Source organism: Odontesthes bonariensis, chromosome 14, assembly GCF_027942865.1.
Source record: "Odontesthes bonariensis isolate fOdoBon6 chromosome 14, fOdoBon6.hap1, whole genome shotgun sequence".
Taxonomy (NCBI): domain Eukaryota; kingdom Metazoa; phylum Chordata; class Actinopteri; order Atheriniformes; family Atherinopsidae; genus Odontesthes; species Odontesthes bonariensis.
Genome location: NC_134519.1, coordinates 18,071,379 through 18,097,259, shown reverse-complemented (window position 1 = coordinate 18,097,259; position 25,881 = coordinate 18,071,379). Strand labels below are relative to the sequence as shown.

Here is a 25,881-nt window from a genome sequence, read left to right as displayed (position 1 = left end):
AATACCATGGAAAGACATACCCATTAGGCAGCAGTTTGTCAACTACGACAAAGTTTAAAACACTTCCACAACTGGTTCAGTTTTGTAGGTGGTTTACAGTCTCAGAAAGTCTCAGTCTCTGGCCACTGACATTAGGAGAGCATGACTGGCTAAAAATGAGAAGAATATTACCTGAATTTTTTTCTACCTAAGAAGAAGTAGGGATAATAAGTTTAATTAGCCAAGTGTTTGTCTTGGTATCCAACCATTTCAGTTTTTTACCAGCCAGGTTCCAGAATGCTAAATGTAACCCCAGACTAAAGACAAATGTCTCAATATAAAAAACGCAAATGAAATCATTAAACCATGCGCATGACTAGATTCCAGTAGAAGTAATTGAGAAAATATGCTTTTGTAACTGGGGAATTGAACCCTTAAAAGATGGAAAAGATTATCATTTCGCTAATGCAATCTTGTATGAAAAAGAAAAACAAGTTGAATTGTTCACTGCAAACGGTATACTTTCCTACAAAGATAAGCTGCAGTCACATCAGATACTTTAACATCACACAAAAAGATTTCAGTATGAGATTTGGATGGCGATACTTACTATAGGGAACACACTCATACTGGACCTCTAAGTACTTGTAGGTGCCAGGGCATGGATCAGGAAAGACATCAGAGCCAGTGACAACCACACACTGCGTACGGTTGTTGCACCTAGAAAAAAAAAGATTGACCAGAGATTTCATCATGACTACCCACAGCACGGGTTCTCCGCAGAGACAACATTAATAACACAGAGGGAAAAGTTCATTGTTACAGCCACATTGACACTGATGAAATCCCAGGCAGCACTGCCACTTATGCATTATAGTTTAAACCTTGGCAAACAGAGAGAGGAATGAAAGCATTTAAGGTGAATAAATGAAGGTGACGGGATGAATGACAGAGAGAGAGAGAGCAGCAAAGGCATGTTAGGAATTACTGTCTTCATACCGCTATTGAAAAAAAGGACATTCATTAAAACAAACACGACAGGTGGCAGAGACATGCAGTCGACTGGACTGGGTGGCCTCAAGTATAACAGAGCAGCTCCTCTGCATGTCCGCCCCAAACAAGACAAGAATGTGTCATCTCTGTGAAAGGTTATTTGCCTTCCAGTATGATATGGTGTCCCTCAGTGAATTAACAGTCTGATGTGTGAATTGCAAAGACAGCCTGTGTGTGTGCCTTGGCACGTGTTTGTGGGTGCTGAGAAGTTCAAGTTAGGAGGCAGGGGGGGGGCAGCAGTGGACAGAGTTTGTGTAAATACTGGGTAGGGTGAAATTGGCTCCACTCCAATCAAGCTCTCTCGAGGCAGAAGGATTGAGAATGACGTCAGCAGAAAAAAAGGGCACAAAAATAGAAATATTCAACAAATTGAAAGCTTTAGATAAATATTTCAGAAGGTCAGAAGCAGAGATGCAAGTTGGACATAGAAGTTGGACTCTCTTTAGCATTAGAGAGTCAAGACCCCTTGACACTTTCCAGGGCTGCACAAAAACCAGATACAATCATTGTTGTCGCAGGATGCTAAAATAATGAATTAAGAAAAGTCAAATGTACGTGCATTAATGAGCATAAAACTTGAATTACCAGTTCATGTGCATTTGCTAAGCAGCACCCTCCACTTGAAACTAATGAATTATTAAACACTGGGTGTCAATGAAAGGGGAGAAAAGTTTGTTCAACTTAGAGCATCAGTGATGGTTTAAACTTCAGTGATGAACATGATGCCAGCTGCACTTACGAGAAATACTTTTCTGGCTTCATTGCAGCGAATCCTCAGGAGAGAGGTGCTGCGAGGAAGAAGGGTCACTGTCTTGAAACGTGAACTGACTGACAGGAGGTGAGGATGACTGAATCAGCTCAAATGCACCCAGAGATATTCCACCTCATTCAGCATTGAGCGTTTTTAAAGTCTGACTGACAACAGCTCCGAAGGCTGGAAACTACTTTTTCTGTATGTTTTGAAATATATGTGACGTACTGTTTTTCAACTTATCATATGGGTTATAATGAGCAAGTACTATGATGGCTGTCGTTTAAGAAAATACCATAAAGACTATTAGCCCATTTAAAATAAGAAATGCTATCGGTTGAACTATGCAATGCAGAAAAATGAATAAGCAAAGTACTTAACCACTACTAGCAGCAATGCAATCGTGCACACACAGATCAATACAACATACAACATTTAATACAACACTGTCTTAAAGTGTCCATAATGTTATTTTTTTCACTTCCTGCAAAAATTGTGCTTTTAAGGAGGGGGCTCATTTGGAGTCACATTTCTGCAGACTTGATAAGCATTTACTCAACTATTCGCGTTTTTTTTGAGGCTCTACCAACTGCAGTGGGAAACATTAATGTCTATCCATGTGCCCATTGTAGAACAACACGCGTTCAAAAAAGGCTGGGAAGTTGGGTAAAATGTAAATAAAAACAGAATGCATTGATTTGCAAATCATTAAAAAAAAAAAAGCGTCAATTAAAAAAAAAAAATTCAGGTTCTAAAAATGTGTGTACTGCTGCTTCACAGATTGTATACACTTAGTTTGATGTGAGCCGTGAGACCTAATCAAAAGATTCAGGCTTGCTGAAAAACCAAAGCAACGTGTTAAAAGACGATTTTACAACTTGGGAGATAATTCTCAGTGGGTCCACCACTACAAGAGCAAACCTTGCATATTCTACCATTTGGTTATTTGTAAGTGCTAAATATTGATTAGTGTGCAATACCTAATGTAAGGATCTGAATACCTTTTCCACTACTGCTAATTCATTTCAAGTTATAAGAATCCACTGCAGCACTTTGTTCTACTGTAATTTTTCGATGCACCTGTGTTGGAGGGGGGGGTGTTGTTGCTAAGCATTCTGACAGTCTGTTTTTAACGACAGCTAATCACTGCATGTGATCTTTACCGCACTGAGCACAATATCATGGCAGGGAAGTGTTTGAATTCTGCTCACTCTCTATCAGAGAACTGCACCTTTGACTAGATAAAAGATTTATGCTGTTAGTTTTAAAGGGTCAGTGAAGAGGTGGCCATTGAAATAAGGTAATGGGAGGGAGAAATGCAAGCCTATTAGGAATATATTTTTGGTGTGTGAATAGTTTTTATACCTGCACTGGTTGAGAGGTGGAGGGAAAAAAGCAGGCAAGGAGAAAGGTCGAACACACCGTTCATTCACAGTGCATCTCGAAGGGACTGCTCACCTGCATATTAAACAGGGTCCACAAACCTAAGGTTCCATCACTCCCCCTCACACATCTTTTATCTAGACACTTTTTTTGTCACAAACCAAACACTGTTCTTGACAAAATCCTTTGATGTAGCCTTTGTAGAAAATCAAGCCATTTGATTCCTGTCTAGTTGTTTCTGTAGTGAAAAACAGGCTGCTGATTTATACTTTCTGTCGCAATTTCCAAACCAACATAACTGCCACTCGTGCAGCAGACTTCCAACTGTTTTCCATCTCCCAAGTCTTCTTTAATGTGTTTGTTCATCTGTTTGTGGAGCTGTTGCCTTTTGTTAATCTTGACAGCATTGACAGGGTATTGTGATCGAGTTTAAATACCCTTGCTCTTGTTTGCTGGCCATCAACCTAGGACTGATCACGGTCTCAAAAAAAATATGTGAGTGATTTAACATCCCTGGTTATCATGTCAACTTTAATTATGGTCAGTAGCCCATTTCCTCTGAACTGAATGATTACAATAATTCTGGTTATGGGCTTGTGGGGCAGGCTCTTCACAAAGCCTTTGCTGTACACACTGCCTCCTGGGAATCTCCAGTGGAGATAAGTTTAAAGTGCAGGTCCTGTGGGTGTGAGTCTAACTTGTCAACAGATGTGTAGCAGTTTGCAGTTAAACCAAAGGGCACGGACGCTGTCAGCAGCATGTTATTGTATGACTTTTCTAGGACTATGGTATAATTTTAGAAAGACAGCGGGACTTGATGTATTCATGAAACTCCTCAGCAGAGTTGCATCTCATAGGAGTAAATACAGAAGAGAACGAAGCAGGGAAAATCCCACAAGTCTGACATGGTGGGCAATGATGCTCAGAAGCCAGCTCTAAAAGGGGGTGGGTTAAGACAGAGCAGTGCATTAGAAAGTGAACTGAGCTGGTTACTATTTATGAATAGTTCATCTAGTGCCCTTTAAAAATACACACACCTCTAGGGGTTAGCAGCAGTTGTGCTGAAGTGTTGCTGTGATGTCGTTTGACAGCGAGGCAGCATCCTGTGAGAGGGTAACCAGGATAAAAGGCATGATGATGGGCATTGCTCACTACCTGAGGCAAAGCCACTTCAATGAAATACAAGTGTTTGAACAAAGCAAGCGAAGTCTTCTAGATAGGGAATTAAGAGGGTGTTCATGTGACTTGCGGTCTCTTTTTGACCTACACTGATTATGACTCAAACAGAAGCAACAACACGCAGTTGATGAGAATAGCTCTGCTGCATGGATGTCACTTTCTGCTTTCTTTATATTTCAAATGTCACCAACAAAAACTTATGCATTATGGAATAACCAGAATTTGAAAGGTATAAGATGATGCTATTTTGCCAGTACACATTCAACTGTCTATACATATTATACCTTCTTTCAGTTTCTTATATAGTATTTAGTGCATATAAACAATCAAAATGGCTCCGAAGCCCAAACCCCTTACTAGTGGGACTTACTCTCTCATGAGGACAACACTGCTCTTGAATAACATGAAACGCCTCATTTATTGTTCAGGCTTTTCATCTGTTACATGATGACATCATCGTAACATAACAACGTAACATATTTCCATGGTGCCTTTCTAATTGTTAGTTTGGCATGCCTCAAGTGAAGAATGAGTAGTTGTGTTGGTCTATGACATTTGTAATCAGTCAGCTGACCAATCAGTGCAGATGGAGCCTTTAGAAGGTGGAGCCTTAGAGACTGGAGGTAAAACAGTATTTCAGATAAATACAAGGAAAAATAGTGTGTTTCTGAACATCAAGTCATATCCATTTGTGTTTGTATATACCTAAATTAACTCCTAAATGAGCATGTAATGGGCTCTTTTAAACAGTTTTTCTGTGAGCAGTAGTAACATTCGAGAAAAAAGGGAGCACCATACTTTTCCAACACAGCTTCTGTTTATGTTTGTGTGAAATAAGATCCCTCCTCTCCCCAGCACTTTACCTTTGTGATATAATCTTGTAGGCATCAGGGAGGTAGCAGTTGACGTTTTCCATCTGGAATGGGTCAGCATCACAGATCTTGTCGTCAGTCCGGCCATAGTTGGCCGTCTCGATCATAATGACATCACTCCCCGGGCAGCGGAGATCAATTGCATATCCTTCACACGAGAGCTCTCTCCTGACCAGCCCAAAAGGCAAGGCCGCCCGGCTGAACCCTGACAGGGGGGAGACGCACACAAAGACAGAGTATAGTGCATCACAAAATTAATAGGTAGGGGGTTCACTGCTTTAATACAATAAGACCGCACATTACGCTGTAAAAATCTGCTGGCACAAAATAAATAGGCAGCAGTGGTCCAATGTTTACCACAGTTTTAAACAGACGGATCATTACATGCGAACCAGGAATGGGGAAAGACGAAACAATTCATTTCCCCATCCCTCTGTGGTCAGGGCTGTCAAATTTTTTGACTCAATGGAGAACAGTGGTAATCTAATAAATTCCTGAGCAAAAAAAAAAGAAAAAAGAAGGCCGCAGGATGGTCTCCACCTATGTAGAGCATCCAACACCACAGCCAAATCTATTTGGACTGAGAACAGGTTTTTTTACAGTCCCCTCATTTGTTTCTCTTGCTTTATTTGCTCTGCAAAAGAAGGTAGAATCCCAGCAGAATGGAGTGCAATATAATCCATTTTACAGTGCCGACGATCGAATAGGGGACAGTCTGGAGTCCACACAGGAGGAATAATCTATAGATGGAGCAGAGCAGGTGGGAGCGCAGCCAAATAGCTCTACTTTGGAAGAAAATGAGCTATTTCACTTACATCAGTGCCCCCTTTCAGCAAATTACACTGGAACAGGTTAGTATTCCTTATTTTCTTTTTTGCAAGTAATGAAATGTCTTGTTATAAATAAAGTGGAACCACATACAGTATATGATGATTTGCAAAGAGAGGGAAAAAATAAAAAAAAAAGACGGAAGATGGAAAAATCCATTAACTGGGGTTAAAACTATCATAACTAGAAAAAACTAACTGTCTTCAATTCTGAGAAAACAATTACAAAAAATCTAAGTAGAACATGGAAATGTGCTCCATTAAAGAAGAGCAAGCAGAGCTCCGCGTGAACCGTCAATAATGGCCGTTGTTTTCAGCACTGGTGGGCCCCTGGGGGAGCAGCTACCATTTGTATTTTCTGCACTGCTCTCTCCTAATTAGCCCTCCTTTCAGCATGTTACCTTTTCCATGCCCCCATTGGCTTCTGAGCATTGTCATGTACTAACACTTACCACCCCGGGTTCATTTTGCCCCCTCACTCTAATTATCCACACACTTTTGACAGTCAGGGGCTGACGCAATTAGCATTGTTTGAACTGCTCAAAGTTGAAGTGATTCCAGCTTGAAATTCCTACCCTTAAAACCCGACCAATATGTCTGCTAGTCATTTCAGTCTGCTGCGTCCAGCTCGGTTATAATGATATTCCAAGTCTACACATGCCACACCAGGAAATAAGAGCAAAATGACATCTGTAACACATTTACTGTTAAGTACATAATGTTAAAGTCATTGCATATTAGCAGAAACTTCAGCACAGCTTTGTAGAGGTAGCAGCAGAACAAAATATGATACTAATGGTATAAATTCTCTGGCATTTGGCCATTAGACATTTCATTATAAAACCATGATCCATCTAATGGCCAGTGAATTCTGCTTAGCTGGACTGTTTATCACCTCATTAGAAGACGTCAGTTTAGCCTAGCCATAAGTGAGGGGCTGTAGGGTCACTCCATCTTTCCCAATAACCAGGACAATTATCCAAACCTTTCAGAAAACCTGTCCAGAATGGCAGATGATAAAACACAGAGAGAAGTCGACGGGTTTACTGCGAAGACTAATGATTGTCCTGCCTGCCATTCCTCATGGGAGGAGTGACGGGTTTATCACGGCAGCTACGGAGAACAGACAGAAAGAATGCATCTCATGGGGTTTTAAATTTTTGAGCAAAGGTACTGTCTTTCAGCTAAAACCCTTCCATGGACAGACACACCATTGGCCTTTTCTAATTCTATCTCTCTGACTGTCCAGTGGCGGCTCTGCCCATCTATCAGAGCACTATGGGATGATGGCATGCTGTTGTCAACAGAAGCCCAGTAATTGATTAGGCTTGTGTCTTCCTGGCCTCCTCCTACCTTGCCCGTATAGATTTCTCTGGTCATAAGCTAACACTACATCAATTAGGGGAGTATCTAGACTGTGCTGGCGGCTTAAAGAACAAATTACTTCAGCTCCAAATGTGGATAGTCTTGGTCTCATTAATGACTGTCTTGTCAACCTGTCTATAGATTAAAAATATACTAAGTTTAAACAAAATTATTTTAAGCTGAATTCAGGGGAATATATATTTGGCTGCCTAGTTGTTGCTTGAGATCTCTTTTTAAACAGTTATGAAGGAAAAACCTTGAGACAACAAAGGTTTCTGGATGTGTATATTCTTCTGTGTCGATTTCCTTGGTTTAAGTTTCAAGTTTTAAGAGATTTTGAAAAGAAGGAAAGAATGTTTGTGTGTGTAGGGTGTCTTAGGAAGGCATGAAAAACTTTTCATCTCATGCTTCGTGCTTTGTTTGACTGTTCAACTCTGCAGAGGTTGAAGATTGCGACAGAAGGCCCCCAGCTGCAGGGAAAATGGTGTCAAGAAAACTGTAGGACAAAATCCATAACACAAACTCACACAAACATGACGCTCTTGCTGCATCAGTTCCTCAGTTTGACATAAAATTACAAAATCAGTGAAGGAACGTGTAAGCTTAATTTAGACCATCTAGTCAAGTCACCATGGTAACTACTTTAACTTGGCGATAATTGGCTCTGATCCCCATTCCTGCCCTTGTTGACATGAGGCCTTATCATGCATTCTGGTCAGTGAGTGACTGCACGGAAAGTAGCTTTTCAGATTCCTCCCCCTGACCTGCCTGTTAAGCCGTCTATTGAGCTCGAGAGAGCAAAGCAAGGCCAAGACTGCAGCTCAATATGTTGCATTCTGGGAGTTTTTTTTTTTCTCCACTTGACAGCCTATAATTCACTGGCGACAATCCTCCTCATAATACATATTTTGTTTTCTATCAACACCCTTGAAATTGGAAGTGGCACTGTGGCTCAGATGGGTGCATTTAAAACGCTGGAGATTAAACTACGAGATAATGGAGGTTTGGTGCTGAGATAGTGCCATTTGCCATTTGGCGACTGCAAGCTGCAGTTTAGTTTAGGTGTTTAGGTTCATCTTTGCTTCTTTGTATGTCAGCTTTCAAGAGCGCAGTCATGACCAACCTTTAACCCTTCAAACTGCACAGCACGACGTAGGAGGGCGGGAGGAAAAACTGGAGGAATGTCTGATCAAAAAAGCAAAAAAAAAGTGGACCATTTTTTGGAAGTTAGAGAGAGTGACGAGGGCTGGCACAGACAAAGAGCAAAGGCGTTGCTTGATGCTTGTCACCCCCCATTAAGGTTCCTTTGATTGGCTTTTGTGGTCCTGGAAACGGCAAACAGCTGCATGCAAATGGTCCTGTTTCCCCGAGGCTGGCCCCCATTGTTCTGGGTTTCGGTTTGACAGGGATGCTTTCTTCTGAAGCATAAAGGAGAGTGTAGCCTTTAGTCAAATAAGAGGGCCCCCACCGTGGTCACAGCAGGAGTACTTCAAGATTGTTTGTCTTTTTATGTTGTTTTATTCCAAAAACTACTGGTAGCCAACAACTTTGGAAGAAAGAGCAAATCTTAGAGTCAAGCTTTTTCTCCGACAGGGGAAGATGCCTCCATAATCCAATATCCAGAGTGACGTAGTGGTCATACAACAGGTTTCAAAAGCAAAAATGATCTCTTAACATTATGGAACAATACCTCATCAACGTTTTGCTTAATTTTCAAGCCTCTCTGCTCTCAATTGTTGAGTGAAACCTTTTCAGGAGCCAAGGAGACAAAAAAAAAAAAAAGTTTAAAATACGAAAACTCAAGGGACCATTGCACTTAAACTGTTAATCAAAACATGTACTCTTCTCTGTCTATGCAAATGTCTCTAAACTGATAAAGTACATTTAAAGACATTTGACAAACTGACAAAGCAAATTTTATGGAGCTAATACTGCAAAAAATAACAAAAGAAAGTCTGTTTTCACATATTTTAATTGTAAGGCATCCAAGTATGCAGCTCAAAATGTTCAGAGATGCAGAGCATGACCACCCATCAGATGTGAGAAGCACACAGGAGAGAGGTGGGAGATTAGAAAGGAGATTTGGGATTCACAAAGTAACACCTGCTTTTCAAATACAACAATACCCCAAGAAGTCCTCACTAAGCCTCAACAGCTCATATTTCATTTCAACTGTCAAAATGCGGTGAAACACTGAAAATCAAGTTGGACATATGGCACCATTTCCCATGACACTTTAGTCCCCGATCTGGTCCACCTTGCTGGGAATTGTTTCTAAAGACAGTGTCAGACAAGACCACAAACCCCAGAGCTACAACCGTCTTTCCCAGACGACCGCTATCAGACACTCTTGATTCCCATATAAGAATTCTAAAATAGCAACTTGCAATAGAGTACCGAGTACATTTGTGGTTAGATGAAGCACTCTGAGTCATATCACTTTCCTCTTTGGTAAGACATGAATTCAGTGTCACAGGTTCAAACTCTAAAGCCACAATTTGCGTTCAAGAGCACTACCTTTTCTCCAATTCATTCTCTTAATGCTTTCTTAAATAAAAAAAAGTATTGGATGGAATTACATATTCAGTGTTGACATATGATTTGTTGAGAGGGTTTAAAGAGAAGGATTCGTCATACTGCTGAGGTTAAGCATGACGGATCCTGCCACTTGACTCCTTTAGGTGGGTTCATTTATAGAAAGATAGATGTTATCACACCAGATGGAGGCATTTAATATTTTCTCTCTTAGGTGAGCAGTGATATCTTAAACATAAAATTTTGTATTTTACAACCTGGTTATTTATTCTCATTATGTGGTTATTAAGAAGATCCCATTCAAGCTCATTTTAATGATGGAGGAAGCACTGATAAGCCAAAACAACACATGTTGATACTAGATTTCCAGACTAAAAAACTACACATAATTACCATTAGATAAGAGTATTGATACCACCTTCTTGTCTTTCTGGTAAATTTGTGACTTGGCTTTAAATTAAGTTAACTAACTGCTCTAAAATGTTCAGCTATTTAGCTTAATTAACAGAAAGATCGTAATCCTGATAATGCGGGATTTGCTCAGTCCAAAGCTAACAAACTCTGAATAACTCAAAGAATAGAGCAATAAACAGAACAACTCAAAAGTAATTAATTCTAATGTTCAAACTTTTGACTGGTACTATGTATTGTTTGTTTAATCCATACAAGAAAATTACAATTTGAAGATTTAAGGGTTTTAGGACTATTTCCTGTAATCTTGTTATTTCTGTGAGGTTGCAGAGCCAAAAAAAAGACTCCACAAATGGTCAACAAATGAGCCGTGTTCATGCCATGTCGCTGTAATCGTGACTGCAAACAGATGAATGTGAAAAAAACCTTCACATCAGTGTCTGACTTGCAATAGCTGGAGAATGGATTTTCTAGTGATATTGATATTTTGGTAAAAAGAACAAGGATGTCAACAAAAATGTTGGCAGAAGTACTGCAAATTATACCACAGCACTGTCAGCTGTATCAAAAATAATCCAACTCCATAAAAAAAAAATCAATTCACAGAGAAAGTAAACAGCAAGTGAAAATGTCCAGATACAAACCAGAGCAAAGAGACTAAAATAAAGGTCCCACAGAGGTCACAAACTGAGGTTGCCAGCAGCTAAATCCTAGGACTAACTAGGGCTTTGTGGCTCTTTTTGAAAGTGGAAATGCTTACCAATGTTACTTCAGTAACACTGATATGATCATCTCTAATATCTGAGACAAGCAGCCTGTGGTTCTGTTTAGGTTGGAAGACATGTATCTGTTAGACTAAGAGAAATGTGTTTCAGAGATGTCTTTAAAACAGAAGTTTATATGACAAATCCCTTTTCCATCACTGAAAAATACGCACTTCCAACCTTTCAACCTCCTTTATAGAACCTCTAATGACCTTATTCTGATGTTGCAGAGATCATTCTCTGGGATTACACAACAGATAAAAAAATGTTTAGGTTTTGCCGCAAGTGATTCAGAGTGGACATGGTGGATTATTTTGGCCCCAACAGACCGCTCAGCTGCAGAAGACTGGAGATGAAAAATGTCTCCCACGGGATCATAAACTTAAAAAAATATTATCATAAAGTAGAGGCTATAATAACTGTGACTTAATATGGCTGCAAAAATCTATATTTTTTCCCATATCCTTTGATTGATAGTATGATCCCTGACCCTGTGGGCACACATCAAAGAAAACAAGGAAAGGCTGCGTTACTAATACATATAATCCTCTAAATGCAGAGGGGGTCGACGCTTATTATTAGTCATGACAGGCATAATTCTGCTGAAGATGTTACTATCTGGTGATATCTTGCTTTGTTTGGTCCATGGACACATTAGTGGAATTAAGGAGAGCATAAATTGACACCTACTCATAATCTACTGAGAAAACAGCTTTTCATAAAAATACAAACAAGTGTCACAGAGGCTAAACATTTAAAAGAAACAAATGTTTTGCTTGGAAGATGAAAAACCTTTTTACGCTCTCAGGAGAGAGCCACTATGACAGAATTAGTGCATTGATTTTTCAATATCTAACATATTGTTGCATCTCTTCAGAGAAGTTGATGAAACACACGGAAAGAGGAGAGTTAAAGCAACTCTCCCGAGTGCAGCAGGGTTATAGTTTCACAGGTTTGATCTACCCTGAGTGATGCCTAACTCCCCTTGAAGCCCATATTTTACCCTTGTACTTAAACCTCAGCTGGATTTTCCACACAAGAAACATCTCTGAATAAGTCAGGTGCCTCCCTGGGGATAGAGAGGAAGACAGAGGAGGATGAAGCAGAGAAAGGGGAGGAGGATGGGGTTTAGTCTCCATCACGTGTGTTCCTGTTCTTGTTTGCTGGGACAGAGTTCCCCCTCGTCCTTTCACCCAGGCCTGCCTGTACAGAGTACAGACAGGGTGTCAGGAGAAGCTGCAACTGGAACATGGATTACATGAATAATGAGCCACTACAATGACGACTAGAAGGAAAGATCAGGGCCTTGAGATGATAATGAAAAGACAACTCTGATAAGAAACACAGGCCGTAATCTTGACAGCAGATGCAGACACAGACACAGTAAAACTATCATTTCCACTGGTCTAGTTTGGGATTTTTCTGTCTTCAGACAATTGGTAAATGTATTTGTATTTAAGTAAATGAGCTGTGCAATTTTAAAATTCATTCATGAAATTCCGTTTATATGTTTCATCCCAAGGAGTTTTTGTGGCTTATGTTTGTGCAAAAACATTTGTAGTTATTTTGTTATGCTTCTTCTATTTTGGCATGTTTTTAATCGAATGTACATTTCTCTGCACATTAAAATACAGCTCTTAATGCAATCAAGGCAAAGGCTGTTCTGACTCAGATAAACAAGTGATTTTTATCAAAAATGTCTTCAGGACACACCCTGAGCTGCTGCTCACAGTGTTCATCCCGCGGGAGCCCTTTTCCAGACTCTGCAACAACCCAATTTAAAAAATGTGTCATTCACACTAGCGTGTGCTTGCACTTGTGTCCATTTTCAGGACATTTAAGCTGATGTATGCATACTCTCAACAAACAAGAGCGATTACAGTGTTTAGAAAGACACAGAAATATATACAGGTTAATTGTTTGGTAATTTTGTGTTTGGATTTTATATCCAAAAGGGCGACAATGACTCATTTCATTAGGAACACATTGGAGTGAGGTGTTAAAAACACCATGTGGGTACTGATGAGAAGGTTGAGTGTTCAAGCCCCAGCACCGTCATTGAGCAAAACCTTTCACTCCATCTGCTTCAGGGGCATCTTATAAAGTCTTACCCCGTGCTTTGACCTCAGCTTGTTAGAAATCTGGTGACGTAAACATCGGAAACAATCTTTTCTGCTGACATGCTTTTGATCATATGCCCTTTCTCCTGTCATCTTTACATTTTATAGCTGGTGGATCGGCACATAAATACTGCACTGGCCGACACCCTTTGTGCACTTTTCTGCAGTTCTGTTTGGAGTCTTAGAGAGATTTACCACAAAAGTCGATGAAAAAAAAAACACACATTCCTGGGCAATAACCCCCTGCTATCTCTGCAACACTGACCACTTTGATTGACTTGAGCGCGATGACCTTGCTCCATTCCCTTCCACCAGCATTCCGGTCAATGCGAGCAGAAAACAGGAGCACTGATAAGAGATGCCCAGATGGGGAGATCTAGATGACAGACAGCTTCCTGCTTCTCATCTTCGATGAGACCATTGTGCCGTGCACACTCAATGAGGGTATATGCTACAAGAGGTCAATACCGATAGCGTAAGGCAAACAAAAACGTTCTTTGTGCTTGGCTGTTTCGCTGACTTTTTCTCTTGCTCTGTACTTATTCAATTTCCTGCACGGCAGGAGAGGGCTTCCTTATCTGAGACTGTTTATACCTGCAAATCGGCTGGTGGCCTTTTGTTTGCAGGTGACCCGCCCTGAGGTGACATTTAATTCCTTGACAAAAAAATGTGTGGTCATGCTCTGTGGCACAGACTCTCAGCCTGAGGAGATTACTAAAACAGCAAATGCAACAGAGCCACATTCATGGCCTGTAGTGAGAGGTGGCCTGCAGACACAGAGAGAAAGAGACCTAACACACATCATTACTCTGACTCACATCATATATGACCATTAGCTATGCAACAGTAAGCGAAACCTAAACCAGATCATGTTGAACCACAGTAGAACCAGTTTCTTCTCATATTTACTCAATCAGTCCCCCTGTCCGAAAATCTGCAAACACAAAAACAGGCGTTCCTGTCATACCTGTCTTACCGAATCCAACACAATCTATTTTTATATTGACTGCCAACCTTTCCCCACCATCAACATCTGTTTTAACTCCAGCATTTACAGTGTAAATCACGACGATCAGTTGCAGAAATGTGAGCTTTGAGCTGTTGTGACATTTCTGATATGGAGCAGCGAGGACACGCAGACAAATGCATCACTTTGGAGCAATTTTCAAACAGAGTAAATAGAACCGTCGCCTCCCTTTTTTTTATTCTTTTTCTAACTAGGAGCCGCTTTTCGTCCAAGTGGCATTTGTGTTCTCTTACAGACTTTACGTGTCTGCTCTCTTTGACAAATTACTGCATCAAATAAATGTCAGGATTAAAGATGAAACAGCTGAAGAGGCAGTGCTTACATAAACCCTGTTGCAAGTACTGAGAGCAGCAACATGCTTTGACTGCCTGAGCACAAAAATGTTTTAAGTTACCTGCTTTTGTTTTTGCATGTTTGTTTAGCTGTTGTGCCTTCTGTTCAAATGAATTAACTCTGACATGCCTCTGAGCTATTTAGAACTATTGGGAACATTATAACACAATAAACTCCAACAGGTTCTTGTTGCCTCCATAAATACTTTTTATTCTGCTCAAAAGCTTATTTGTACTTCTGGCAAACACCTCCCCAGACACGCTGAAAGGCATAAACTCTGCGGCTTTCTATAATGTAGTCTTGATTTTATTTGAAACCTATCTGCTTCCTTTCAAGATTACAGGCATTGTTTTGTTATGACAGCTGAACCCTCCTGTGAAACAGCGCCTTACTGTGAGCAAATCTGAAAGTTTAGAATCTGAGGCGAGCTACTACGTGGTTGTGAACTGGACTCATCTATTATTTGATTTAGGCTGCCTTGAGAAAAAGGAATAAAAACAAAAAACATATGCAGACAGCACTATAAGTGGTGTGAATTGGGCAGCTCTGAGATGCAGCAAGCAGATTTAAGGCATGTTTAATACATGAAATCAAACTGCCAGACAACTGCAGCTCTTAGCCCATTAAATTAAGTGCTTGTTCATCAGCTCGCCCATGTAACTGCAACTTTTACAATGTTGTCTGGACACAGAATAATGGTCTCTCCTCTGGAGGGGAAAGAGTCATACTCTAACACTCAAGCGCTGGATGGAAACATTTCTTGCTGCTTTTGCTTGACCAAAATCGTACTCAGGAAATCGCTGTTGCAATAAATCTAGGATGACCCCATCGAGGTTGATATTGTATTTCATTTCCTCCAAGTGAAATCCTGATCCTGGAGATTCATGTGGGTCTGGCTCATTTCAAGTTCATGTTCTTTTGTGATTCAAAACTTTCCGGGTTATTATTAAAACAGCATACTGTAGTGCAGTGTCATACAGAAATATACCGAGCGCAGTGAAAGGCTGCAGCAGCATCCAGCGAAAGGGGCAAAACGCTGACAATATTGTATTACCAATTTAGGAAAAAGAGAAGTGAGAAGATTTTTTCCATCTCCATGTGGCTTCATATCTGCAGGAAAGTCCATACAGTCCAAATGATGAACCCCTGCGTTATTTCTTGAAATGTTTCCAGTTGAGAAGAATTTCAATAAAAGACTTGCATATCACATTTTTCCCTTCCTCTGTGCTTGTTCTCACCACACAGATTGACCAGTCATCTGTGAATCTCCCACGGTTTAGCAGATAATTCATGATCGCCCTACCATGGACCCGCAGCATTCGATATGAATTATAAAATGGCAAGCCAAGCATATCAATGCATGACAGACTGGATGTGTATGGCCTGGGGCCAAAGAGGAGTTAGAGCACAATAGCTTCCCCCATTCAGTAAACCCCAGGACTGGAAAAACCAGTGTGGCACGAGGGAGGTTCCTCCATCAGTACAATGTATGGCACTGCTTGAGGCAAATCTTGTGCCGAGACATAGCGTTAACCTTCGCGACCTTTCAGGAGGAAACACAGGCATGCCAGAGTGTTCAACGAAGGAATCTTTAACAGACAACAAATTCTCCCTCAGCGAGAGGCATAAAGTGTGTCATCCAGAGCAGTGGAGCTAGAAACCAGCACAAATACCATGATAAAACATATTTTCAGGACTCTAGTGTTCATTTCTTTACTTTTTTTTTTTTTTAATAAAGGCTTCATCACTCAAAATAAATAAAAAAAAAGGAGATTAAAATCTCCCTACGCTCACTCTGATCATGCTGGAACAGCTTCACAGGACGTTAACAAACACGGTCTGTTTGCCCTGATCTCAATCTCCACAAAGATTTGACGCAGCTATCAAACACGAACCACTTCATCTTTCATATGACACTTTTGTGCACTATTCAGATATGAAGGCTGAGGTGCCAGCTCTCCTTTTGATATCAAAACACAAAAAAAGTGTTGACACTGACTGCATGACATAACCCCCTCCCAAATCTGTCTTTCGTTCCTGTAATGACTTAGATAAGAGCTCTCATTCAGTCACAGCAGATATGCCGTTGTGCACATGCTCCACCTTTGTGACTTCTTCCTTTAAATCTGGTCGTCATCTCTCACATCTTTAGAATGGACGGCAAAACGGTTTGAAAGATCTACAACAAATCCAATACCTGCATGACCTACTTTACTCTGGCAGACGCTTCATTTTATAGATCTGTAATAAAATGGCACTAGGATGTGGAAGTAATGGGGTACACATGACAAAGTCAAGGAAGAGCATACATAATATGAGGAATTTTGTGACTAAATTCTAACCATCAAAAACGAGTTAAAAATAGACAGAATGAAATCGGTCAACATTTTCTGCAATAGTAATTTAATCTATTTACATTTGGTAATTACCTCTCTGCACAGCAGTTTTAATTGTCTGCTGTTCCAGCACAGGATTAAAATTTCTATCCCACACACAGGGGAGCCCAAAAAATGATGCATGCATGTAATCCTGCATTAGTGTTTTTAATTTTATCTCCTCACCTCCTCATCTAAAGAATGAAAATCCAATATCTCTTGTGCTTTTAGTTCTGTTTTTGATTCCAACCAACTCCTGTGGGAAATACTGGCTTCTTGGCTGCTAAGTGCTCCACTATGTTCCCCACATAACCGCTAACTGTGCCTATTTACTGTGTGCTGCTGAACAACAAGTGCAAGGGGCATTTATCTCCACTTGCTGCAGATGAAAATGATGCTATGAAAGCATTGAGAGTGTACTGAAACAGTACAGTTAAAAGTGAAACTGAACAATGAGCTAAAACTTATTGGCAAAACACCTGAGCAGAGCGGCAGGTGATACAGGTGATAATACTGCTTGGGTTTATCATCCGTATCAAAGCTACCCCTTTAGCATACTGATTTTACACTTTATTACCATAAAAATATATAATAGCTATCTAAAAGTCTAACTTTGACTGAGAGGCACTTTGCAGAAAATAGTGAAACAATCTGAGCTTAGATGCGTGCATTTGTAATCACCGTGTCATGCAGAAAAATTCTGTTATTGTGAGTAGTTAAGCGAATAAACTGATCTCACAAATGGCCAAAGATAAAAGTGAAACATTATTTGAAACATTTTAGACAAACAAGGGAAAAAAGTGCTCAGAGGATTTTCCAAGATCTTGTTCCTTAATAAGCTTGTTAGAACGAAGGCTTCCTCACACTCATCATTACAAGGCCCAAGTAATGACAGTTTCAGAGCTTTATTTCTATTCTTCTTAAACCTTGTCCCAGCAATCTGCTTTTAAGCAGCTTCCAAGAACACTGATAATTAAGATAATTGATGCCCACAAAGCAGTAGAAGGCTATGAGATGTCTACAGGTAGCCATTTCCTCATTAAGTAATCTAACTAATGAATGGTAGTTGACAGGAACAGTCCAGGTCAAACTGAGATCTAAAATAAATGGGAGCACTTCTTCCAGGGGAATTTCACATAGGAATTACAAGTAAATGAAATCAAAAGCCGAGTTGGACTGAAGAACATCTTCAGCAAGATCTAACAGACTCTGCAATGACACCAGCAAAAACATGGCAGAGCTTGATAAATTGTGGGGAAAAAAGTCCTGAGTAGTGATGACATTAGAATAGAATATTTTGGTTGCAATCAGCCGAGATGTGTAAAGAAAACTGTCATTCTGGTAAGAATAGGAATGGATCTATCATTTAGGTTGCAGCCAGGTTGGCACAGGTAAAATTTCACAAAAGAGAAGAATGGATCCAAATAAATACCAGCAAATCCTGGCACCAGACACAGCATGTTTGTAAAAATAAAGTTGAAGACGGGATGGCCTTTCCAACAGGATAATGGTCCTAAACATACCAGAAAAATCCACAATGGATTACCTCAGGAAGTGGAATCCAAAAGTCCTACTTTGACCCTCTCAGTCACCAGACCTAAACATTAAAGAAAATCTGTGGGCAGACCTTAAAACAACCATGCATGTAAGCATCCTAAGACTCACAGAGATGAAAGCCTTTTGCAGGAAAAATGCCCCAAAGAGGAACTGAAAAGCTGGTTGCAAAAAAAAGTAATAATTCAAAAGTTGTCAAACAGAGTGTTACTACTGTATTTTTTCCCCCTGTTTTTCATTCTGTCAAAGATGGAAATAAAAAGGTAGTACTTTAGATGTTTGCTTTAGAGATTGAAGATGTGTGTGATCTTCAACTTTATGCCTAGAAAATCGAATTGTTCAACTATCTAAAGGGAATTGAAATGTTGACCCCATTTTTGTATGCCACAGCATATCCCTGGCAGCTGTCAATTCCGTTTGATTTTGCTCAAAGTTTGTCTGAACAAAATCAAAACTGGTGTTCGTTCTTTCCACCGGCCAGGAAAGTCAATAGCAAGTGAGAGAAAAATCACTTTCTTTTCAGGTATGTTGGTAGTGATTCAAAGTGTGAGGAGTGTTTTGGGTGAAAATCATAACCTGATCATATCCTCTCCCGGTGAGGGACAGGGGGCAATTATCAAGCGGAGTTTGCATTGCAGGGACTCTTGATGGAAACTTAGATCACAAGCACCAGGATGCAGGCCCTCAGGGCCGGACAGGCTGAAGGTGAGTGGCATGTGGATAGAATCAGATATTGTTTTCAGATGGACCCCCCCCACACACACACGTTCCTTTATTAACGGATCTGCAAATATGCATTCTTGAGCCTGAGAGCCCTCACTTCAACTGAAACCCAAGACCTGCACTTTCTGCATACCAGAGCAGTATTTCTCTCTAAGAAATTCAACAGGACTATTCAACTCTGTTTCCAAGCCAGACCAAATCAGAGGTCTATTCTTCAAGTACCTCAGCCAGGCTCTCTTCCATATTACCTAGAATTGCTAATCAAAAAAAAAAAAAAGAAAGAAAGAAAAGCATCACTGCTTGCAATCCTTAGGGTGTTGCCTGCTCAGAGTGAGCTGTCTTTGTTAACAAATTGTACAACACACCCAGATCTAAAATAAGATGGAAAAGAGAGAGAGAAAAAAAGGGCAAAATTCAATTTTAAAAGGAAGCCCACAAAATAATGCAGTTCAGCATTTATCTGTAATCAATGCTTGGCACACAAGCATGTGATTTTGGGTTACTTTGTTTCCCCATACAATGGGACTGAAAGGGAAGAAAGGAAATGATCATCATTAACGCAGACATACCAACATCAGTGGTTTTGATGGGCGTATAACTGACGGGAGTGTTTTGTCACAATACTGGTAATTATAGTCAAATGTATTAATCAAAAGCAAGGGAAAGAAGAGGAAACCAAAAAAAAGGAACTCTGAGATGTCATTACAGATTTAAAACAGATCCACATAATTTCAAAGTTCCTGACTCTGGCGTCCTGCTTTTAGGGGTTCCACACATGTCGGCTGCTAAGAATAATCTTATCATGGTGCAAATAAAGAATTCTGTAATTCTTTTTAAAGTCAGTGCCTCAAAGTACACTTAAATAATCTATTGTGAATCTTATGAAGCAGAAAGGGTGTAGTGAAACATTGGGGGAGGGGGGGACTTTGAGAGCTGCTGTGGAAGAAACGGCACGTGTCAGTTAGAGTCCACTACTTTGACAGGAATATTCAGTGAGTTTTGTATCAAGTGTCTGAAACCCCTCTTGGAAAATTCAAGGGGAAAACCACAAAATAAGAACTTGGCAACCTTGCCACATAGCAGCACTTCACTTCTCGAAGGTGGCCATGACAATGTGTGCTAATAAATTCAACACATTCATAAGCTGAATAATAAGTAGCTTCTTGAAAGGTTGACAAGAACTGCATTAATACTACTTTCTGCAGTGCAACTCCATGGTAACTTACCTTGTGAATAGTGAAAGCAGAAGAGAAGGAGCAGGAAGCAGCGAAACACTGCACACCTGCACGGTGCAGAGGCCATTGTGTTACTGTAATCAAACAGTCCAACAGGAATGATGGCTGATAGCTGAGGTTCAATGTGTGGCAGTGGAAGGATGGAGGGCTGGAGCAATTTCAACGATCCGTAGTTCTGGGAGAAGCATCACCACTCATCCTTTCATCTGGGGAAAAAAAAAAAAAGGAAACATTGCATAAAAATGAGGAAATAGGTATTATCATCTGTAACATCATCACTTTGGCTTTGCTGGTTTAATTTTTGTGTCTGTATTCAACATGTGTGCCATGTGAAAGTTTCTAATGACGTGTTGTCAAACAAATTTCACCACGAAAGCAGAAATCCTAACTGTGATTTGATCGAACAAACAAAAGCATTTTCTCAGAGTACAAGTTTCTCACTAATATTAAAACTTTCTCACATGTTTATGAGGAAACCAACAAAAAAAAGCATGTAGCGTGCCTGCTGCTTGGCACTTTTTTAGCACTCTGCAGTGTGTTACAACTGAATGTTTACACTGCCTCATTCTCCCACTCCACAATGTTCCACCTTCCCCATTTACTCCCAGATCCCTGAGGGAAAAGGCTTGTCGCTCTGGCAACACGTTCACACAGGACGCCATTAGAGACATGTCTACTTTGAGAGCTACTTTTGTCTTCTTCCTTATCAAGGGGCGGCAAAAACAGTTCTTTGTCTGCAAAACCGGCAAAAGGTTAGAGCCTAAGACAGACAACACACCAGACAGATAAGTAGCTTACCGAAATCAAACACTGAGGAGGGATGTGTTGTGTGTCATATGTGAAATGGCACACAGACACACACACATATGCATGGCTGCGCGAACATATATTCAAGAGCATGCATGCTCCTTCTAATGTGGATCCACCTTCAGAGACAAATTCCATATCCCCACAAAAGCAGAAACACAGTGTATCTTGTTTAATCTATTGTGGATGCTGTCCAGCATCTCTCCAGTGCACACACACACACACACACACACACACACACATTTATAGCCACACACACAGGATCGGTCACTTGGTTTCTGTCGTTATGCAAAGCAGAGTGAATGTTTCCTGTTTCTGAATGCTGCTCCTTCGGAGTCACCCGTCGACTGCTCTGATTATTTTCTAATGAACCTAAATCTAAGCAGCAGGGCAGTCGGCTCTGATCGCTCTCTGGGCCTCAGCAATACACTTAGATATTTTTGGCAACATGAAAACCAACAAAACATGGGGAGCGTTCACATTAACATACTGAGCCATAATCTAAGGCACTATTAGATTAATTTTATATGTGTCCAGTGCCTGGTAGAGTTGTAAAAAAAAAGCTTGCTAGATCCCGACCCAGTCTGTTGAAGCCGGAGAATATTTATTTTCATTTGAGGTCACAGCAAAAACTGTGCCAAGGAAACACACATACTGCTAACTTATAATTTATCAGCTAAACCTGGGTGGCTTCATAAGAATTATGCTTTTATTTGTCTTGCAGTTGTTTATCTGGCAGTGGCGCCGAAGCAGATCAGATAAGAAAGATGTGGAGGGGGCACTCTCTCCTGCATGGAAATTCTCACACTGCTCTCTACTCAGGCAGCTCATACCAACAAGACTGCCACCAGTTCAACACAGGAGAGCACTAAATCTCCAGAGGCACACGGGACTTCTTCCGCAGTCATTTATCATCCCCCAAGTTTGAGGCCTGGGGCCATGGGGTAACCATAATGGTGGCTGACAGTGGGAGATTGGAAACGGTTGGGGGGGCATGCCCCCTGCTCTCCTGGCCTGTGGGACCTGCTGTGCCACGCAACCCCTCCATACACCAGGGGGCGAGAGCCTGCCTGGCCTTTCTTGCCCTCGCCACCCCAGGATTCTACTCCTGATCAGCAATCGCCCCTGCTGAGTAACATGTATCCTTTCTCCCTTAAGCTGGTGAAGGACACAGCCATGCTCATCTTCCTAAAAACACATTTTTTGTTTGGTGGGATTTCTGCACTGAATCGGTCTGGGCTCAAGATAAACGGATTAGGCGATTAACAAGTAGATGCTTCACACAAGTACTGACAGACGCTTCATAATTCACATCAGGATATTGGGGGGGGGGTAACGGGTAACGGTTATGGGGGGGCTCAATACAATGATCTCAAGCAGAAAATGATTTCAAAACTTAAGTGCGGCTTCGCTAACCCCTTAGATATTGTGTAGAGGAATTAACTACCCTGAAACCAATGATTTCCACATAATGATCATCATGTTCAACTATAGCAGATAAGTTAAAAAAAAGTTACAGTTATAACTCCTACACTATAAAGTACAGCTATATCTAATTCACTCAAATGTGTAATATACACCAGTGTACAGCTGATAAAAGCTATTAATTTTCATCCATGCACTGAGCTCCTCTTCCTAAAAAAAATACATGTGTATATACAGTATGTTCCCAAAGGTTTTCCCTCCACTAACAGTATATCTCTCTGGAAACAGGACAAAAGCCCCACAGATGAAATGAAAAATGATTCACAAACATTCATGACATCTGTTTTTCTTTTGTCTCTCCTGCAGAAACTGTAAAAACCCAAAGAGTAAGATCTATCATCAGTTAAGATAATGGAGAAAATGACAGTCCACAGCAAATTTTTCACATCGGCATGATAGAAATAATAAGCAAGCATTTAAAAAAGGACAGCGAGCAATTAAAATATAATTAAAATTAATGGGCAGAAGGAGACAGCCCACATGTCTTAACATGAAATAGAAAGCTTCGTGCAACAGCCGGCTGAATGAATGTGAGGCTCCTTTGACAAAGCTTGTGTCTGCCTCACTCAAGCTGGAGAGGCGTCCAGTGAAAGAGAGAGTAAGAGAAGGGGGTGAGTTTGGGAGTTTCTAAGCCGGGAGGGACTAAATGGATGGGAGAGGGGGGTGCAGATGAGGAGAAGAAAGGAAGGGGGAGAAAGAAAGGGGTGGTGGGGTCACCAAGGAGGATTGACAGGCTGTGAGTATGGCCTGACCTCCTGGGTTCGCCTCCAAGTTTTCTCCAAAGGCTTAGAGAAGACAAAAATAAAGCCCAGGAATGTTAATTTATTTTCAATTGTCATGATCGAGAAGAGAGCGTTAAAGAGCGCATATATACATATCAAGTAAGACTGGAACAAAACTAATACGCAAGTCCAAGTGTAAGCTGAAAACCTACAAGAGAAATAGAGATGTGGCTCTGTAGAGCTGGATCTTGCCAACACAATGATTCGTCTTCCACTCTTCGAATAACTACTAATTTGGAGAACTTTCTGCCCCACCCCCATGCCCTACATTCAGGACCAAAAAAGACACACATGTGAGTGGGGAATTTCAAACACCAGAAAATAGTTGATGAGCTCGAAGTGGGAGATGGGAACTACAGGAACTAAGAAAAACACAGCCTCAAGACACTTTTTTTTTTCTGTCCTCGGTGCACCACAATATTCCCGGGGAGCTCTTTTGTCATGACAGTCCTGTCAGGGCTTCACTTTCAACTCCTGCAGGGACATGATGTCATTGCCTTGGCTCCACCAGTGATGAAGAGAAGTTGCAACCAGCTGCCAGAAACAGAGATGCACTGACACCAAGCACAGCCTGCCAAGTGTGCTTTATCAACACTTAGCTGATAAGATACACTACTGTTAAGATTAACAAGCTGTAAACTGAGGTTTACAGCTGCTCAGGCTCAGACAATAAAACATACTCAAGATATCCTAACTACATCTTAATCCCTTTTTTTTAAAATGTATTTATTGATAAGTAAACTGATAGGAATTAAGACCATTCTGTAAGCAGAAACACCAAAATGTCAGTGGTTTCAAAATGCTAAAACGTGACAATTTGCAGGTTTCCTGAAATTTCTACCAAATCCCAGACTTTAGATTTTAATTCAACATGAAAAGATGAGAATTTTTACATTTGATCGAAGAATTAGCAAAGACTTTGAAAAGAATAAAATAATAATAATAAGAAGAAGAAATAGAGAGCGTGAGCTACTTATTCAGTCTTAATAACTGCTTGTTTCAGTTTCCATAAATACTTCATATGTTAGCAGGTTGTTTTTAAGATGATAACAACATTTTTAAAAACATTTAAGTCTAGGTCAAAATGAGTTTCTGTCAAATCTAAAAGCCAAAAACTGCAATTCAAGGCAGGTCAAGCTTTTATGTGTTAGAAGGAGACATTGGAAAAATAAAACTTGCTTTCAAGGTGAAATGTCCTTCATCACAGCTCAAATTAAAAAAAAGGCCACACAGAAGCCCCCTGAAAGGTGCAGTCCCTTCTGTATTTCATTTAGACCGCAGAACAGTTGGTGAGTTTAGCAGCTCCTGGCCAAATGATTGAGGCCGGAGATAAGATAGAGTGCCAAAGGGGAAATGGACATGGTGAAACAGAGAGGGTTGAGCAAAGAAGCTTAGTTAAGTAAAAAGAACAAAGAAGACCCAAGCTGAACAACTAGGTTAGTGTCAGGCCAAAAACAAAGAGAGGGTGTGTTCAAAAACAGCGGTGCAGGGAAGCAGACACAAAAAGTGCAGAAGTAGATGTTTCGTTTGATGTTTTATGACTGTCAATGACATAATGAAACTTGCCTAAAATTATTATCATTATGCCTGAGCAGTAGAATTATAAACTAAATCTTATTTACATTGATTCATCGCTCTTGTCTCCAGAGAAAACCTTGAAACAGTTTGGTCCGACAAACTGCTGCAGTGAGAGGCAGCTGCTGATTTGGAGCTGCACTCACAGAGAGAGAGAAAGAAGGGGAGACTTCTGAATGTCTTGAATAGATTTAAGAGCAGTTTTGTGTTTTTTTTTACGGGCAAAACAATGTCCTGAACAAACCATTTTACCATTTATTTATGTGTAATTTCAGGGCATCAAAAACAGATACAGAACATTTTGTTTTGCTCCAGTCTGCATGTATATTGCATGGTTTGTTTGGATGTTTAGAGGATTGTTGTGATTTTCAGGAAAACGCAGCTTTGAAATTGTACATAGGAGACCAATTGTGCTTGTTACTCCATCATAATTAATGCCTTCAAACAATCTGAGAATCTGTAAATGGTGCATGTTTGGCACTTTGCTTTATTACTCATTGAAACAACTAATAAATTATCAGAATCTTTGATTATTTTTCTGCAAATCATCCCAAACTGACTATCATGACCCTGGTGAAACTACTGTTTTATTCAGATTTGCAGCTAAAAAGATTTCAAAAATCGAAATTGATAACATATGTATTTACAGGGGGGAAATCTGACTGAAATGTCAGTATTTCAGACTAAACTTTAAGTAGCTGTTACTTTAATAGATTGAATTGAATTTAATAGATTGACCTCAGAGC

At 40.4% G+C, this 25,881-nt stretch overlaps 1 protein-coding gene across 11 annotated transcripts in view; it reads right to left on the bottom strand.

The window, feature by feature from the left end:
• Positions 1-25,881, bottom strand: part of adgrl2b.1 (adhesion G protein-coupled receptor L2b, tandem duplicate 1) — an 82,553-nt gene that overhangs the window by 43,260 nt on the left and 13,412 nt on the right. For 10 of the 11 annotated variants that reach the window (XM_075483265.1, XM_075483267.1, XM_075483266.1 and 7 more), the window contains exons 2-4: positions 20,478-20,692; positions 5,209-5,422; positions 590-699 (exon numbers count right to left, since the gene is read on the bottom strand). In XM_075483265.1, coding sequence (XP_075339380.1) covers positions 590-699; positions 5,209-5,422; positions 20,478-20,553 — 400 coding nt within the window. In that variant the 5' untranslated portion in view covers positions 20,554-20,692. Of the gene's footprint in view, positions 1-589; positions 700-5,208; positions 5,423-20,477; positions 20,693-25,881 lie in introns of those variants that run through there. The other variant, XM_075483269.1, reaches the window with a different exon arrangement.